This window comes from Anomaloglossus baeobatrachus, chromosome 5 (assembly GCF_048569485.1).
Source record: "Anomaloglossus baeobatrachus isolate aAnoBae1 chromosome 5, aAnoBae1.hap1, whole genome shotgun sequence".
Classification (NCBI taxonomy): domain Eukaryota; kingdom Metazoa; phylum Chordata; class Amphibia; order Anura; family Aromobatidae; genus Anomaloglossus; species Anomaloglossus baeobatrachus.
The window spans coordinates 529,521,961-529,539,095 of record NC_134357.1 but is presented as its reverse complement, the minus strand read 5'-3'; the positions used below and the strand labels follow the sequence as shown (position 1 = coordinate 529,539,095).

At 45.6% G+C, this 17,135-nt stretch overlaps 2 protein-coding genes across 2 annotated transcripts in view; both read right to left on the bottom strand.

Annotated features, from left to right (window-relative positions):
• The window catches only part of LOC142312910 (uncharacterized), a 186,098-nt gene that overhangs the window by 6,886 nt on the left and 162,077 nt on the right, over positions 1-17,135 (bottom strand). The window contains exon 16 of the mRNA XM_075351898.1: positions 12,515-12,517. Coding sequence (XP_075208013.1) covers positions 12,515-12,517 — 3 coding nt within the window. The remainder of the gene's footprint in view (positions 1-12,514; positions 12,518-17,135) is intronic.
• LOC142310554 (oocyte zinc finger protein XlCOF29-like) lies at positions 1,531-15,707 on the bottom strand. Its single transcript, XM_075348074.1, has 3 exons — positions 15,664-15,707; positions 1,870-2,019; positions 1,531-1,740 (listed from the first exon to the last, which is right to left on the bottom strand). The coding sequence occupies exons 2-3, from the start codon at positions 1,945-1,947 to the stop codon at positions 1,531-1,533; spliced, it is 288 nt and encodes a 95-aa protein (XP_075204189.1). The 5' UTR covers positions 1,948-2,019; positions 15,664-15,707.

The window sequence follows — 17,135 nt, the reverse complement described above, 5'->3', positions numbered from 1 at the left end:
GTATGTTGTCGTTTCTCTACGCAGTTTAGAGATCTGAGCATCTAAGGGGTACTTTGCACACTACGACATCGCAAGCCGATGCTTGCGATGCCGAGCGCAATAGTACCCGCCCCCGTCGCAGCAGCGATATCTTGTGATCGTTGCCGTAGCGAACATTATCGCTACGGCAGCTTCACATGCACTCACATGCCCTGCAACAGCGCTCTGGCCGGCGACCCGCCTCCTTCCTAAGGGAGTGGGTCGTGCGGCGTCACAGCGACGTCACACGGAAGGCGGCCAATAGAAGCGGAGGGGCGGAGATGAGCAGGACGTAAACATCCCGCCCACCTCCGTCCTTCCGCATAGCCGGCGTGAGCCGCGGTGACGCAGGTAAGCTGATGTTCCTCGCTCCTGCGGCTTCTCACACAGCGATGTGTGCTGCCGCAGGGGAACGAGGAACAACATCGTACCGTCGCTGCAGCGCAATTATGAAAATGTAGGACACTACACCGATGATACGATTATGACGCTTTTGCGCTCGTTAATCGTATCAAAAAGGCTTTACACACTACGATATCGACAGCGACGCCGGATGTGCGTCACTTTCGATTTGACCCCACCGACATCGCAGCTGCGATGTCGTAGTGTGCAAAGTACCCCTAAGGGTCAGAATCTTCTCATTCTAGGGGGTAGCATGGATCCTCTGGGCTGTAAGCTGTGGCCAAAACAGGTCTCACTCGCCCAGAATACTTCCAATGCCCAAAGCAATGGGGAATATTTTGGGTAGAGGAGCAAAAGTGGCAACATAATTATGATATTGCTGGACTACACCACCAAAAAATCAACCACAGCTGGTTCACTAAAAAAGAATCTGTGACTTCTTTATATTTAGTGGTTACACCTCACCTGAGCGGTTATCTGTAGGAATCTCCTCTTTACACGGCTCATCAGCCTTCACATATGTCTCTGTAGTATTAATATGGGTCAGATCTTCACCCTGAAAAAAATATTTTAAAAGTCACATGCAGATGGATAAATCACATCTATGATCAGCTCTAATCCTGCCATCTCCACCGTTCTCATTACACAAGTATAAAACATATAATACTGGTGGATAAAACAAGACTGAACACAAGACCTTCACAGCCGTCTACACATCATAGGGAGATTTCATGACACCTTCTCTCCATCTACCTGATGATCCTGAGGAATACTGGGACTTTCTTGTCTACAGTCCTGTGGAAGAGGAGGACGGGGACATCTCTCTGGTGTTGTCCTCTTACTTGATAGAACTGGAGGAAACACATACAGGGACTGAATTCATTCTTTACATACAGATAATTATAGGCTGTGTGTATTTATTCCTGTCTATTACCTGGTGATGTGAGGGGCTGGGGAACCTCCATCATGACGTCCTTGTACAGATCTTTGTGTCCTTCTAAATACTCCCACTCCTCAATTGAGAAATAGATGGCGACATCCTGACACCTTATAGGAACCTGACACATACAATGATACCGTCATCCCCCAATCCCTTTATAGTGTTACTTTTTAATGTCCCAGCATTCCCAGCATTATCACCTCTCCAGTCAGCAGCTCAATCATCTTGTAGGTGAGTTCTAGGATCTTCTGGTCATTGATGTCCTCATGTATCAGGGGGTGAGGTGGAGGCCCTGTGATTGAGCTCAGGGGTCTTCCCCATCCCTCACATGCAGGTTCCTGACTGCGCTTACCAGAGGTCTTCTTCACTACTGTGTAATCCTGGTTATGGAGAGAAACAATAATAAATCTCACTACAGACATTTCCAGAGTCCTCACCTCTCCAGTTCTGTCCATCTGTTATTCCCATAGATAAGAATGATGTAATGTGACGTCATCAGAATCTCTCACCTCTCCAGTAAGCCGGAAGAGGATCTCTAGGGTGAGGTGTAATATCTTCTCTGCCATCTTGTTCCTGTCCTTATCCATCCTTGATGGGTCAATCAGGAGAATTCTCTTATATACAAGATCTCCACTGAGAGGATCTGATATTGTAGGGACCTGAATGAAAAGAAGATGAGCCAATGTAACATAGAGAATCCATGTAATAATACAATTACTGGAGATAATAAGTGAAAACATATGAGGAGATATAAAATCTAGATGTTCTATTCTTGGATCATTTACACTAGACCATAAGTTGACTAAGGGGTGCTTCACACATAGCGAGATCGCTACCGAAATCGCTGCTACGGCACGGTTTTGGTGACGCAGCAGTGACGTCATTAGCGATCTCGCTGTGTGTGACACTGAGCAGCGATCTGGCCCCTGCTGCTAGATCGCTGCTCGTTACACACAGCCCTGGTTCGTTTTCTTCAAAGGCACTCTCCCGCTGTGACACACAGATCGCTGTGTGTGACAGCGAGAGAGCGACGAAATGAAGCGAGCAGGGAGCAGGAGCCGGCATCTGGCAGCTGCGGTAAGCTGTAACCAGGGTAAACATCGGGTAACCAAGGTGGTTACCCGATATTTACCTTAGTTACCAGCCTCCGCAGCTCTCACGCTGCCTGTGCTGCCAGCTCCGGCTCTCTGCACATGTAGCTGCAGTACACATCGGGTTAATTAACCCGATGTGTACTGTAGCTAGGAGAGCAAGGAGCCAGCGCTAAGCAGTGTGCGCGGCTCCCTGCTCTCTGCACATGTAGCTGCAGTACACATCGGGTTAATTAACCCGATGTGTACTGTAGCTAGGAGAGCAAGGAGCCAGCGCTAAGCAGTGTGCGCGGCTCCCTGCTCTCGCGGTTATGATCGCTGCTTCGGCTGCTGTGTTTGACAGCTAAGCAGCGATCATAACAGCGACTTACAAGGTCGCTGTTACGTCACAGAAAATGGTGACGTAACAGCGACCTCGTTGTCGCTGTCGCTTAGTGTGAACCAGCCCTAACTTGTCCAAGCAGAATGTGTGTGTGGGGGGCAGGGGGGGAATCAGGAAAAATATCAGTCTGTGATTGTTCGGACAACAGTTATTAAACTGACAGTGTAATAACTATTCGGCCATTAGTATTACACTGACAGTGTTTCACCGGAACAATCAGAGGCTTGAATGCTGTATGATTGCAGTAAAAAGGATGGTTGAAAAAAATTACAAAAAGGTTTTAAGTGGAAAAAATATCACGGTTTTTGCAAAACAGAAAGAGAATAGTGATAAGCAAGTGTGCCACAGCTCGATACTCAATCAAGCATCGGGATACTCTGGTACGCCCGTTACTTAATCGCCAGGCTCGAATCCCTGCCCCACTTGCTTTGTGGCTTTTAGGTAGCCAATCAACATGCGGGATTGTCTGCTATACACGGAAATACTGTAGCCATATTGTCTACTGGCATTACTTTGATTGGCTGGACGCATCACATCATCAGATCTTAGATATGATCTTTTGACGCGATGCTCGGCCCACCGTCCTCTGCAATCAGTTCAGGGAGAGCTGTTATAGTAGGGAGAGCTGAATTTAGACCAGGCATATAGGCAGTGTTGAATTGGTATTGAAGTAATTGTATACAGTTGATGCACCATTAAAACAAAAGTCCTTTTCAGTGCTACACACGGTCATTTCTTTACTAAAACCTCTGTTACCTGCAGTCAGTTTAGGGGTAGTTGGTGGAGGAGGCATAGTTTAGGATTAGGAATATATAGGCAGGGTTTATTACTTTACAGTCCTTCTATACTTATATTGCTGCTGCAACCTAAGAACAAAAGTGCTTTTCATGGCTACATACTGTCATTTCTTTATTAAAACCATGGTTACCTGCAGTTAGTTGAGGGGTAGCTGGTATAGGAGACATAGGTTAGGATTAGAGGCATATAGGCAGGGTTTATTACCTTACAGGCCTTCTATACTTCTACTGCAACCTAAAAACAAAAGTCCTTTTCAGAGCTAGATATTTTCTTTTCGCTAATAATATTGGAAAGTTTGCAGGCATATATAATAGTTATCTCTTTTAAAATGTGCAATGAATGCGGTAAGGGACAGGGAAGTGGATGTGATTCTTATGGTGTATGCAGAGGCTGTGGGTCAGGTGAAACTATGCCTGCTGTGGGAGCACAACTAACAAGCTCATCCATGAGACCTAGCTTCCTGTACCTCTTTGCACTGGTGCACGGGATACCATACTTGAAGCCAGAACGGTGCAAACAGGTGGTCATTTGGTTGGCATATAATGCTTCCAGTGTGTTTATCAGCACCACCCTGTCTTCCATAAGGTCCAGTCTCACTAGTCAAGAGTGTGGAATACATAATCCTCATCCTGTTCCTTCTTCTTCACACCATGGTGAGTTCCAGAAGACAAGCAATCCCACACTTGGACACTCCGAGGAGCTCTTTACATATCCATTTATTGATTCTGGCCTCGCCCTCTGAACATTTTAAAAGGGACATGTGGCGATTGTGTGTAGTGATGCCAAAATATTTGAGCAGTCATGGTCAGAACCTGTAGCCAGGTGACCAAATTGTCCCAACCTGGGTTTCTTCCTTAGGTAGTCCTTGATATCAAAGCCGAATCCTTGCATTCGATGCTGAAGTCCATATAGTGTTATAATCCAGGTTTGGTTATGGCTTGCCAATCGGATCCGCAGGTCCTAGATTGGTAGCATGTAGCAAGAGTCTCTGTGGGCAATGGACAGTCCTCCTTCTTATACCTCTGAGCTTTCCATTCAGACCATTGGGGTCTTCACGATTGGTGGATAAGACTGGGCTCTAATTGGCTAGATTTTCAAGCCATATACAGAATATCCCAGTAATAATGGTCAATGGCAGAGATGAGGGAGAGATAGCTAAGTTAAATCGCATCCAGCAAACACATCGTAATACAATGGGTGTCTGGCCTTCAGTAGCCAAAACAATTACCTGAGTCAACAAAAACTTCAATACTAAACTCCCAAGAGTCTTGTAGAACAATGAGGGATTATCCCCCATCTATAAACAAACTGTCTTCATGTCTGGCTGAATTTAAAGAAATGTAACCCCTGCTAAGCACTGACAGAGTCCATGTAGTCACAGAAGATGACTGTGGGTAACGGCAATTACTGTCTCAAGAGTTAGAGGATGATGAGACACAGTTGACAACAAGTGATGTTGTTAAGTTAAGAAGTCAGGAGGAGTAGAATGCGGAAGTGGTGGTGGACTATCACTGATAAAAGTCACTGATAAAACCTGGGATGTTGCCATGAAGAACGAGCACAGCAGTGCAGAGGAGGAAGAGTATGCTGCACCGCAGCAGGCAGGAAGAGGCAAGAGGGAAAAGGCGGACCACTGTTCCCCATAGCACCCAGAAGAGGAATGTTTCCAGACCAAGGGTTAGGTGGTCCCCAGTCTGGCACCTTTTTAAAAAAAGTGCAGATTATAAAAGAATTGTCATTTGCAACCTGTGCCGTAACAAGATTACTAGGAGCCTGACCAAGACCAGCATGCTCAGGTACATGTCATCAAAGCACCCAACTAGGTAGGCCGAATGCCTGGGTCCACAATCAGTGTCTGGGAGTGACACCACTGCCTATACCTGTGTTATGCACTTGCCAATCCCCTGTCCTGAACGCAGGCATGGATGCACCCTGCCCTGCACCTGGCGTTGTACATTTGCAAGCACAATCAGCAACTAAGTCCGGTTCTTTGTCCTATTGCAGCATTCAGATTAACCTACCCCAGGCCTCGTAATGAAAACAAAAATACCCAGCCTCCCACCCACAGGCACAAACATTAAATGAGCCCTGGAAATGTGGCCATTTAGGCTGGTTGACACTGAGACTTTCCGCAACCTCCTGGCAGTGGATGTCCTTCAGTACTTGGTAATCAGCCGCCACTATTTTTCTTGGTTTGCCGTACCCACCTTATATCACATGACCCATAACATAACCCGTGGTCTGACCAATGAAGTTACTGGGAAGGTCCACTCAACTACTGAAATGTGGACATGTTCTTCTGGCAAGGGATGCTACATTTGCCTAATGGCCCACTGGGTGAACCTTGTGGAGACCGGGACAGAGTTGGACTATTGGACGGCATACATTGTATCGATGTTGAGGATTGGAGGCCCTAGTTACATCAGGGTTTCCTCCACCTCCTACACCATTTCCTTTACCACCTCCTACTCATCCTCCATGTCCAAATTGTCATGTCAGAGTTCGTTGTTCATATAACTTGCAAGTTTGAAGCACTACAGAACTGATTCTGTGAAGCGTCAACAGGCTCTGCTTAAACTAATTTGTTTAAGTGACAAACAGCACACCGTCGCAGAGTTGTTGAAAGCTATAACAGATCAGACAGATATGTGCTCTCATCGCTGACCCTACCAGGCATGGCCGTGTGTGATAATTGTGGCAACTCTGGAGCATGGAAAGCTCGCATACGTTCCATGCCTAGCTCATGTGCTTAACTTAGTGGTTCAGCAGTTTCTGAAAACCTATCCAGATTTACCTGAGCTACTTATGAAAGTATGCCATTTGTGTACCCATTTCCGCAAGAGAGCTACACCTGCTGCTGGCCTGGCAGTGCTGCAGCAGCGCTTACAAGTGCCAGCTAACTAAATGGTGTGTGACGTACCCATGCACCAGAACGCCACATTACAAATGTTGGCAGGGGGCAGTAGTTCAATACTAGCTACAACATGCTTGGCGGTATTCCAGTCAGCCTGCGCACATAGGCGACAAGTGGGCATGGGTGTCTAACATCTGTGAGGTTCTACAAAATGTTGAGGAATCAATGAAGATGGTGAGCGGTGATGATGCCATAATCAGCATAACCATCCGGCTTCTGTGTCTTCTCAAACACTTGCTGCTCACAATTAAAGAGGAAGCTTTGCAGGTGGATATGAAGGAAGAAAGTACACAGGGTACTGCGCTACAGTGGGTGCTACCCACACCAGCTTCATCCTGACTGCTTAGTAGGGATGGGCTGAAAAGGAGGAGGAGGAGGAAATGAAGAGTCGTCCTCTTGGGGGGGACAAAGAAGTCTTGCCTGTTGGGAGTCTGGTACACATGGCCGATATTATATCCCGCTGCCTTCACGTGACCCTCGTGTTATACAAATTTTGTCCAACACTGATTATTGTTTTTTTTACCCTTCATGACCCACGCTGCAAGGAGAACTTTATATCTCTCCTTCTTGCGGCAGAGAAAACTAGTTAAATGGTTAATTAACATAAGGACCTAGTTGAATAATTAGTACAAAAATTCCCATCTGACAATGCTGATGGCAGAGGTCATAGTTCCTTGGGCAACCAAAGAGGAGAGATAAATTAGACACACTGCAGGACCAACAGAGGCAAGGGAATGTACCGCCCCCGTGCCAGCGGCCGAGCTGCTCGGATCTGGAGCCGCGGTGGTTCGAGGGGTCTCCGGATCCGGGGGTCCGCGTGGACACTCGATTTAAAAGAAGGGGGGGGGGGAGTATGTACAAGGGGATTAGAAAGTTTGTGACGCCACCCACGGTGCGTGGTAATGTGAGAGACCACCGCTGCTGTTAGGGAGCCCGGTGACGATGGTGTAGCAGTGTGAGGAGGTAGAAAGTGTTTCTTTTTATGTTTGTAACCCTGGTACTTGTAGAGATAGGGTAGAGATATAAACAGCTCCTCCCAATCTATCAATTAGATCGTCAATTAGAGACATAGGGTAGCTGTCAAACTGGGATATAGCATTAATTTTACGAAAATCATTGGTGGGGAAACATAGCAGACAGCCGGCTGCACCATTTTTCACAATTGATAATGATATCTTGTATAGAGTATGTACTCATTCAAAAACTGGGGAACAAGTACGACAGTTGGTTGTGCCAAAAAGGTTTAGATCAGAAATCTTGAAATTAGCACATGACGTCCCTATTGCAGGTCATTTGGGTTACAAAAAAACTTTAGCTAGAGTTCTGTATCGGTTCTATTGGCCTAGAGTTTATGACGAAGAAACCAGATATTGTCGTAGGTGTCCAATATGCCAGTACACTGCTTCTGTCCCTCCTCAGGTGGAACTTATACCATTGCCAGTAATCGATGAACCATTTCATACTGTTGGTATGGATGTTATTGGTCCATTACAGAGGAGCTCTAAAGGTAATCATTTTATACTTACCATTGTGGACTATGGCACAAAGTAACCGGAAGCCATTCCCATGCGAACAGTTACTGCTAAAAGGGTTGCAGAGGAAATTCTGAAAGTGTTTAGCAGGGTGGGATTACCTAAGCATATCCTGACTGATCAAGGTACTAAGGGGTACTTCACACACAGCGAGATCGCTGCTGAGATCGCTGCTGAGTCACGGTTTTTGTGACGCAGCAGTGACCTTATTAGCGATCTCGCTGTGTGTGACACTGAGCAGCAATCTGGCCCCTGCTGTGAGATCGCTGCTCGTTACACACAGCCCTGGTTCGTTTTTTTTTATTGTTGCTCTCCCGCTGATAAGCACACATCGCTGTGTGTGACAGTGAGAGAGCAACAATCCTGAATATGCAGGGAGCAGGAGCCGGCGTCTGACAGCCTGCGGTAAGCTGTAACCAAGGTAAACATCGGGTAACCAAGGTGGTTACCCGATATTTACCTTTGTTACCAGCCTCCGCAGCTCTCACGCTGCCAGTGCTGGCTCCTGCTCCCTGCACACGCTAAGCTAAGCGGTGTGCGCTGGTAACTAAGGTAAACATCGGGTAACCATACCCGATGTTTAACTTAGTTACCAGTGTCCGCAGCTTCCAGACGCCGGCTCCGTGCAAGCGCAGCGTCACTTGCACGTCGCTGCTGGCTGGGGGCTGGTCACTGGTGAGATCTGCCTGTTTGACAGCTCACCAGCGACCATGTAGCGACGCAGCAGCGATCCTGACCAGGTCAGATCGCTGGTGGGATCGCTGCTGCGTCGCTAAAGTGTAACGGTACCCTAACTTTACCTCTTCTTTTATGTCAGAGGTTTATCAACTTCTTGGTATACAGCCCCTCAAGACGACTCCTTATCATCCCCAAACAGATGGGTTGACTGAAAGGTATAATCAGACCTTGAAGAATATGCTTAGGAAATTTGCACACAATGATCCAAAACAGTGGGACAAATGGCTGCCATTTTTGTTATTTGCCTACCGTGAAGTCCCACAAGAATCAACAGGGTTTAGCCCATTTGAATTGTTATATGGGAGACGTCCCAGAGGACTCTTGGATATTATCAGAGAAGTATGGGAAGGTACAACTGGTCATCAGAAAAATGTGGTTGGACATGTGTTACAAATGAGAGATAAACTAATGCAACTGACTAAGGTAGCTAATGATAATGTTTATAAAGCCAAATGCTATCAAAAGAAATGGTATGATCAGCATGCCAGAAAGCAATCCATTCAAGTAGGAGATAAGGTCCTCCTCTTACTTCCTAGCAGCGAAAATAAATTGATGGCGAAGTGGCAGGGTCCCTATAAGGTTGTTAGACAAACTGGACCTGTAGACTTTGAAATTGAAACGCCAGACAAAAAAACAAGTAGCAAGTTCTATCATGTTAATTTGTTGAAACGATGGCTTGAACCAGAACCAAAGGGCAGTGCAGAACATAACATTGCTTGTATTGTTCTTCCAGAGTCTTCACAAGATATGTCTGAGGACATGTATCCTTTCTTAAATAATTCTGCAAAGTGGTCAGATGTAATCTTTAATCCAAAGTTATCCGAGGAGCAACATTTCGACTTGAGAAACCTTATTAGATCAAGTTCACATGTTTTCGGTAGTCAGCCAAGGCTTGTATCTGTCATTTGTCATGAAATAAATACAGGGAATCATGCTCCAGTTAGACAGAAACCATATAGAATACCAGAAAAACTAAAAAGCATAGCAGAAAATGAAGTCAAGGAAATGCTGAGAATAGGTGTCATTGAACCGTCAAAAAGCCCTTGGTCTTCACCTGTAGTGATGGTTGGGAAAAAAGATGGGACAATAAGAGTTTGTATAGATTTTCGTAAACCTTGGTACTCTACCCTACTCTTAACATCCCATGCTTCACAAGCAGCAAGATGTTTAACCCCTCCCTGGGTAGGTGGTTTGTGTCAAGGGGCCCATTGGATTGTTGGTGCTTGGTGATAGGAAAAGAGTTTTTCAGTGTACTCACTCAGTCCAGGAGTAACAACACCGACAGCTTGTAACCCACAGTTCTGAGCACCACTGCAGCTTGTAGGGAGCACGCTTGGGTCCGTGCCCTTGGTGTTGCTGTTAGCCTGTGGCCCTTTCCTTGCCACCTTTGTCTCTATTTGGACCCTCAAGTGTGAAACTCTTCGGGTCCTGCTCACCCGTATGGCTAACGGAGTGAGCTTGCTCTCAGGGTTCACGCGTAGGATATCTTTGGGCTGTATTGGGAAATTCCTATCCCATCGGTGCGCTAATACCCCGATTTTGGAGTGGGTTGGGGATGAATCTTGAAGTCTTCACCCCCATCGGGTAAATTACCGGAACGCGTGAAGCTACTTTCCGGCCTAGGGTCCACGTACCCCGTCATGCCCTAGCCCCTGCCCAATGATAGCTCAAGGCCGCTGGCTGCCCTCCTCGGCAGTCCGTGCCCCTTGACACAATCCCCTGCGACCGGCGTTCCAGCTCCTACCAGGCCCAGACCAACATCTGCCACCTAGTAACTACAGGAGCCCTGCTCCAGGCCGGTGACCTCACCCTCTCAGAGAGTCACCTCTGCCTTCTTCTCCTTCCTCTGCTCCACTTCAACTCCTCTTGCTCCACTGTCACTTTCTCACTTTCCCCTACCAACCCCCCAAGTGGGCGGCCCTATTCCCTTCAGGCCCCCCAATGGTGTGTCTGGTGGGTACAGTGTAAAGTGTTCCTAGGATTTTGATTGGCTAAGCTGTTAGCAACACCAAAGGACCAGGACCTGTAACCAAGGAGGGTAGATACTGTGCAGAAGGGCAGATTGCACAATACCCTGTGATGACCTGATAGGCCAGGGCGTCACAGGAACATTATCAAAGGACTGGGTTAGTTTCATTATATCCTCCTGGTGCCCAGGCTCTGATGCACGGGGTAGTCTGACAAAGAGAGAAACATTTTGGAAAATGATGGAGTACCTAGCCAATCGTACCAGCATCCTCTGTGATACCCAACTATTAGGTATCCAAGCTGGACATGAGTCTCTCTACGCCTTGGAGGTGCTGGCCTACCCTGCCAATAGAGGTTTGTCAGAGCGGGTTTTTAGTGCCGTCGGGAGAATAATAACTGATAGGCACATCTGCCTGTGAACTTAAAATGCTGACAGGCTGACTCTTATCAAAATGAACAAAGCCAGGATTGGCTCAGACTTCTCAACCCTACCAGATGACAGCAATGGAACCAACCTCAATCCAATTCAAATGTTTCTTTTTTTCTCTGGTGTATTAGCATGCGCTCCTTCCCACCCAAAAAAGGGTATATGGTTCATGGTTTCTTTTTTTTCTTAGAAAACAAAAAAAATCCATTTCCAAAAGCTGCTAAAATCAGAAAAATGTATTCCAAAAATACATATAAAACCAACACATGAAATCCAAACACGATAAAAAAGGAGAGATCTCTCAGGTTAGCGCAAACTTGTTTCGGACCATGTGTCCTTATTCATTGCATAGAAAAAGCACCAGCATTATACAATGGGTACGGAAAGTATTCAGACCCCTTTAAATTTTTCACTTATTGTTTCATTGCAGCAATTTTGGTAAATTCTAAAAAGTTCATTTTTTTTCTCATGAATGTACACTCTGCACCCCATCTTGACAGAAAAAAAAACAAATGTAGAAATGTTTGCAAATTTATTAAGAAAAACTGAAATATCACATGGTCATTAGTATTCAGACACTTTGCTTAGACGCTCATATTTAAGTCACATTCTCTCCATTCCCTTGTGACCCTCCTAGAGATGGTTTTACTCCTTCATCGGAGTCCAGCTGTGTTTAATTTAACTGATAGGACTTGAATTGGAAAGGCACACACCTGTCTATATGAGACATCACAGCTCACAGTGCATGTCAGAACAAATGAGAATCATGAGGTCAAAAGAACTGCCCAAGGAGCTCAGGGACAGAATTGTGGCAAGGCACAGATCTGGCCAAGGTTACAAAAGACTTTCTGTTGTACTCAAGGTTTCTAAGAGCATAGAGGCCTCCATAATCCTTAAACGGAAGAAGTTTGGGACCACCAGAACTCTGCCTAGACTTGGCCGTCCAGTCAAACTGAGCAATTGTGGGAGAAGAGCCTTGGTGATAGAGGTCAAGAAGAACTCCAAGATCACTGTGGCTGAGCTTCAGAGATGCAGTAGGGAGATGGCAGAAAGTTCCACAATGTCAACTATCACTGCATCCCTAGACCAGTCAGGCCTTTATGGCAGAGTGGCCCGATTGAAGCCTCTCGTCAGTGCAAAACATCTGAAAGCCCGAATGGAGTTTGCAAAAAACACATGAAAGATTTGCAGACTATGAGAAATAAGATTCTCTGGTCTAATGAGCTGAAGGTAGAACTTTTTGGTGATAATTCGAAGTGGTATGTGTGGAGAAAACCACGCACTGCTCATCAATCGCCCAATACAACCTCAACAGTGAAACATGGTGGTGGCAGCATCATGCTATGGGGGTGTTTTTCAGCTGCAGGGACAGGACGACTGGTTGCAATTGAAGGAAAGATGCATGTAGCCAAGTACAGAGATATCCTGGAAGGAAACCTCTTACAGAGTGCTCGACTTCAGACTTGGCCGAAGGTTCACCTTCCAAGAAGACAATGACCCTAAGCACACAGCTAAAATAACAAAGGAGTGGCTTCAGAACAATTCTGTGACCATTCTTGACTGGCTCAGCCAGAGCCCTGACCTAAACCCAATTGGGCATCTCTGGAGAGACCTGAAAATGGCTGTCCACCAACATTCACCATCCAACCTGACGGAACTGGAGAGGAGCTGCAAGGAAAATGGCAGAGGATCCCAAAATCAAGGTGTGAAAAACTTGTTACATCATTCCCAAGAAGATTCATGGCTGTACTAGCTCAAAAGGGTGCGGCTACTCAATACTGACAAAAGAGTCTGAATACTTATGACCATGTCCTATTTCAGTTTTTCGAAACGTCATATTGAAGTCATATTGAAATTATCTAAAAAAAAAAATTATTCACACATTGAGCTACATGAAAATATCTTCTGTTACGCAATTTCTTGTTTGAGTGCCAGATTCTTCTCAGCATTATTTCAGTTTTTCTTGTTTAATAAATCTGCAAAAATGTCTATGTTTCTGATTGTGCTCTGTCAAGATGGGGTGCAGAGTGTAATTAATGAAAAAAAAATGAACTTTTTTTGAATTTACCAAATGGCTGCAATAAAACAAAGAGTGAAAAATTTAAATGGGTCTGAATACTTTCTGAACCCACTGTACGTTATAATGCTGGTAGCATGGGCTTTTTCTATCCAATGAATAAGGACACCTGGTCCGAACAATGTCTGCACTAACCTGTGAGAGCTCTCTTTTTATCGTGTTTGGATTCCATGTCCTGGTTTTCTATGTATTTTTGGAATACATTTTTCTGATTTTAGCAGCTTTTGGATGCTGGATTTTTTGTTTTCTATTATTGGACTTTCACCAGAGCATGAGAAGATCTCAGCTGACAACATTTTTCCTCTTTTTTTGTCTTCCTCCTCCTAAACCATATTAACAGGGTCATTATACGGCCCTCATTCAAAATGTTTAGAGGGTCATAAGAGGGCCTTTACGCAAAATTTTAAGAGGGTAAACAGGCAGCCCTTGTGCCACATATTTAGAGGGTAAACAGATGGCCCTTGGTCCAATTTTTTAAGAGGGACATCAGGCGGTCCTTACTCTAAATATTTCAAGGGTAAACAAATTTTAAGAGGGTCATCAGGCATCTGTGACTCAAAATTTTTAGAGGGTCTTTAGGCAGCCTTTGCTATTGATTATAAGAGGGTCTTCTGGCAGCCCTTGCTCAAAATTTTTAGAGGGTCATCAGGCGGCTCTTGCTAAAAATTTTCACGGGAAATTATAAATTATGTACTATTTTGTTTTGTATTGGTCTATACAACCACCCCACCGGATTGTAAAGTGCTGCGGAATATGTTGGCGCTATATAAATAAAAATTATTATTATTATTATTATAAGGGAGTAAACAGGCAGCCCTCACTCATAATGTTTAACGGTTCTTCATTAGACTCTTGCTCTTAATTTTTCCAGGGTGTAAATGATGTCCTCCTTCATAATTTTTTCAGGATGAGTATGAGTCCTACCTCTACAATTCTCTTGCATATATATGTATACCCCCATGAGTAAATGTTTTTTAGCTCTTGAATTTAGTGCATAGGCTTTACTGGTCTAGACGTTCTACTCCTGAAAAATGGGGAAAAAATGTTTTCTGAGGCCCTTCTCTACTTGTCTTTTAGGTTGTATTGCAGTCCCTCCTTCTAATTTTTGGCAACCTTTGTGCTTAGTGCATATGCTTTATAAGTCCAACTACCTAACAATTTTAACAGAATGTGTATGAGGCCCTCAGAGTGTATCGGAATCCCTTTTCCTTCTAATTTTTGGAAGCCTGTACAAAGGATTTAGGAGTCTATGAGTCCCATTACCTAACAATTTTAGAAGAATGTGTATGAGGCCCTCCTTTATGTCTAATAGAGTGTATTGGAGTCCTTTTTCCTTCTAATTGTTGGCAGTTCTTGCATAGTCTTCATACCTTTTGTGAGTTTCACGTCCCTCCTTCATAAATTAAACAGAATGTGTCTGAGCTTGTCTCACTCACAACACATGCCCAGATAAGGTAGCAAAATATTAAAATTACATTTATCGATGACTACCGGCGGCTGTAGATTTATTTACCTGTCTACTATGTCATCTATTCTAGTCATAGACGAGAGGGAAATACAGTGAGATATGGAAAAAACAGGATAAAATACAGCTACATTGACTACAAAGATAAAAAGTTCTACTTCTGGAATATTCTGTCCCCAGAATGTCTCTATTATAATGTACAGCTCAGAGAGCAGATACCAGCCCCTCATACATCTATAGCCCCTGACGACCACCAGATCCACCAGACTGGGGAAACTGGTCCGGGAGGTCGGGACTGGGTCCTAGGGTCATCGAGATGTGCAGCAAGAATGGGGGAAGAAGGATTTATATATTAGCGGGTGGTACCATATTGTGCGAAGGGCGGGATCGGTAATGTGGGAACATTATTCTGTGTGTGGGGGGGGAGGATGGAGGCAATGTGGAAACATTATACTGTGTGTGGGGGGGAGGATGGAGGCAATGTGGAAACATTATACTGTGTGTGGGGGGGAGGATGGAGGCAATGTGGAAACATTATACTGTGTGTGGGGGGGAGGATGGAGGCAATGTGGAAACATTATACTGTGTGTGGGGGGGAGGATGGAGGCAATGTGGAAACATTATACTGTGTGTGGGGGGGAGGATGGAGGCAATGTGGAAACATTATACTGTGTGTGGGGGGGAGGATGGAGGCAATGTGGAAACATTATAGCGTATGTGGGGCCAAAAAAGCGCATGAGAGCAATATGTGTTACCATTTTTGTTGTCTTTTATACTTGGGTCATATATATCTATCAGAGAAACAGGAACAAAAGCGTCATGATTCTTAGATTCTCGCAGCATGAAATCTCCTTAATAGTCTCAGTAGGGAAGGGGTTAATGTGTCCCAAAAATGAGGAATCTCCACATACCTCCACCTGCAGAGCCGCACACTAGAGGTTTGGCTGTTCGATGCTTAGAGGACCTGTGATGATGTCACTTGGAGGGGAGGAGTCAGGGGTCACATGACCAGTTATTAGTGTATACAGGACTCTGCTGTGCTGGTTGTCATGGTCAAGGATGAGGGGAAGGTTATGTGTGGGGTCAGGAGGGGTTTACAGTGTGGATGGAGCAGAGCCGCGTGTGTACGAGGTGTACGGAGCGGAGCCGTGTGTGTACGAGGTGTACGGAGCAGAGCCGTGTGTGTACGAGGTGTACGGAGCAGAGCCGTGTGTGTACGAGGTGTACGGAGCAGAGCCGTGTGTGTACAAGGTGTACGGAGCGGAGCCGCGTGTGTACGAGGTGTACAGAGCAGAGCCGTGTGTGTACGAGGTGTACGCAGCGGAGTCGTGTGTGTACGAGGTGTACGGAGCAGAGCCGTGTGTGTACAAGGTGTACGGAGCACAGAGCCGTGTGTGTACGAGGTGTACGGAGTAGAGCCGTGTGTGTACAAGGTGTACGGAGCGGAGCCGCGTGTGTACGAGGTGTACAGAGCAGAGCCGTGTGTGTACGAGGTGTACGCAGCGGAGTCGTGTGTGTATGAGGTGTACGGAGCAGAGCCGTGTGTGTATGAGGTGTACGGAGCACAGAGCCGTGTGTGTACGAGGTGTACGGAGCAGAGCCGTGTGTGTACGAGGTGTACGGAGCAGAGCCGTGTGTGTACGGGGTGTACGGAGCAGAGCCGCGTGTGTACGAGGTGTACAGAGCAGAGCCGTGTGTGTACGAGGTGTACGCAGCGGAGTCGTGTGTGTACGAAGTGTACGGAGCAGAGCCGTGTGTGTACGAGGTGTACGCAGCGGAGTCGTGTGTGTACGAAGTGTATGGAGCAGAGCCGTGTGTGTACATTTCCTAAACATTGCGGTCATGGTGTAGTCCTATATCATTATATCCTATCATGAGTAAAGTCGCAGTATTTTAAGCTTATACCATAAACTGAATTTATTCCTAAGCACATAACAAATATGTAAATGAGAAAAAATGTAAAAGAAACCTGATCAGAATTAGAGAACACTTTCCGATACCTGCAGGTTATTGGTGTTAATCTGGCACCCGGGGCTAAGTTCCTTAATGATCTGACAAACCCTATGTAACTGGCAGCCTAACTTTCCAGTTTGTACTGACTTAGCAAAAATGGTGTGCGTTTCCAAAGTGACTGAAACCCTGCGGCCGCAGGTTGAACAGATGAAGGCCAAAGGGATGACCCTATCAGCCATAGCAAGAGAAGTCTGATTTCAAGAATATTTAATTTTTACAACATCACAATTTCCAGGTCCCCGAAGAAGACAAATGCAAGAGAGGGCAGGATAACATGGAGAATCTCCATGGGTAATTGTTTCAACACTGCAGCTGAAATTGTTCGGCAGTTCAGCACTCAACAGGGTAAGGATCTGTCTTATCATACAGT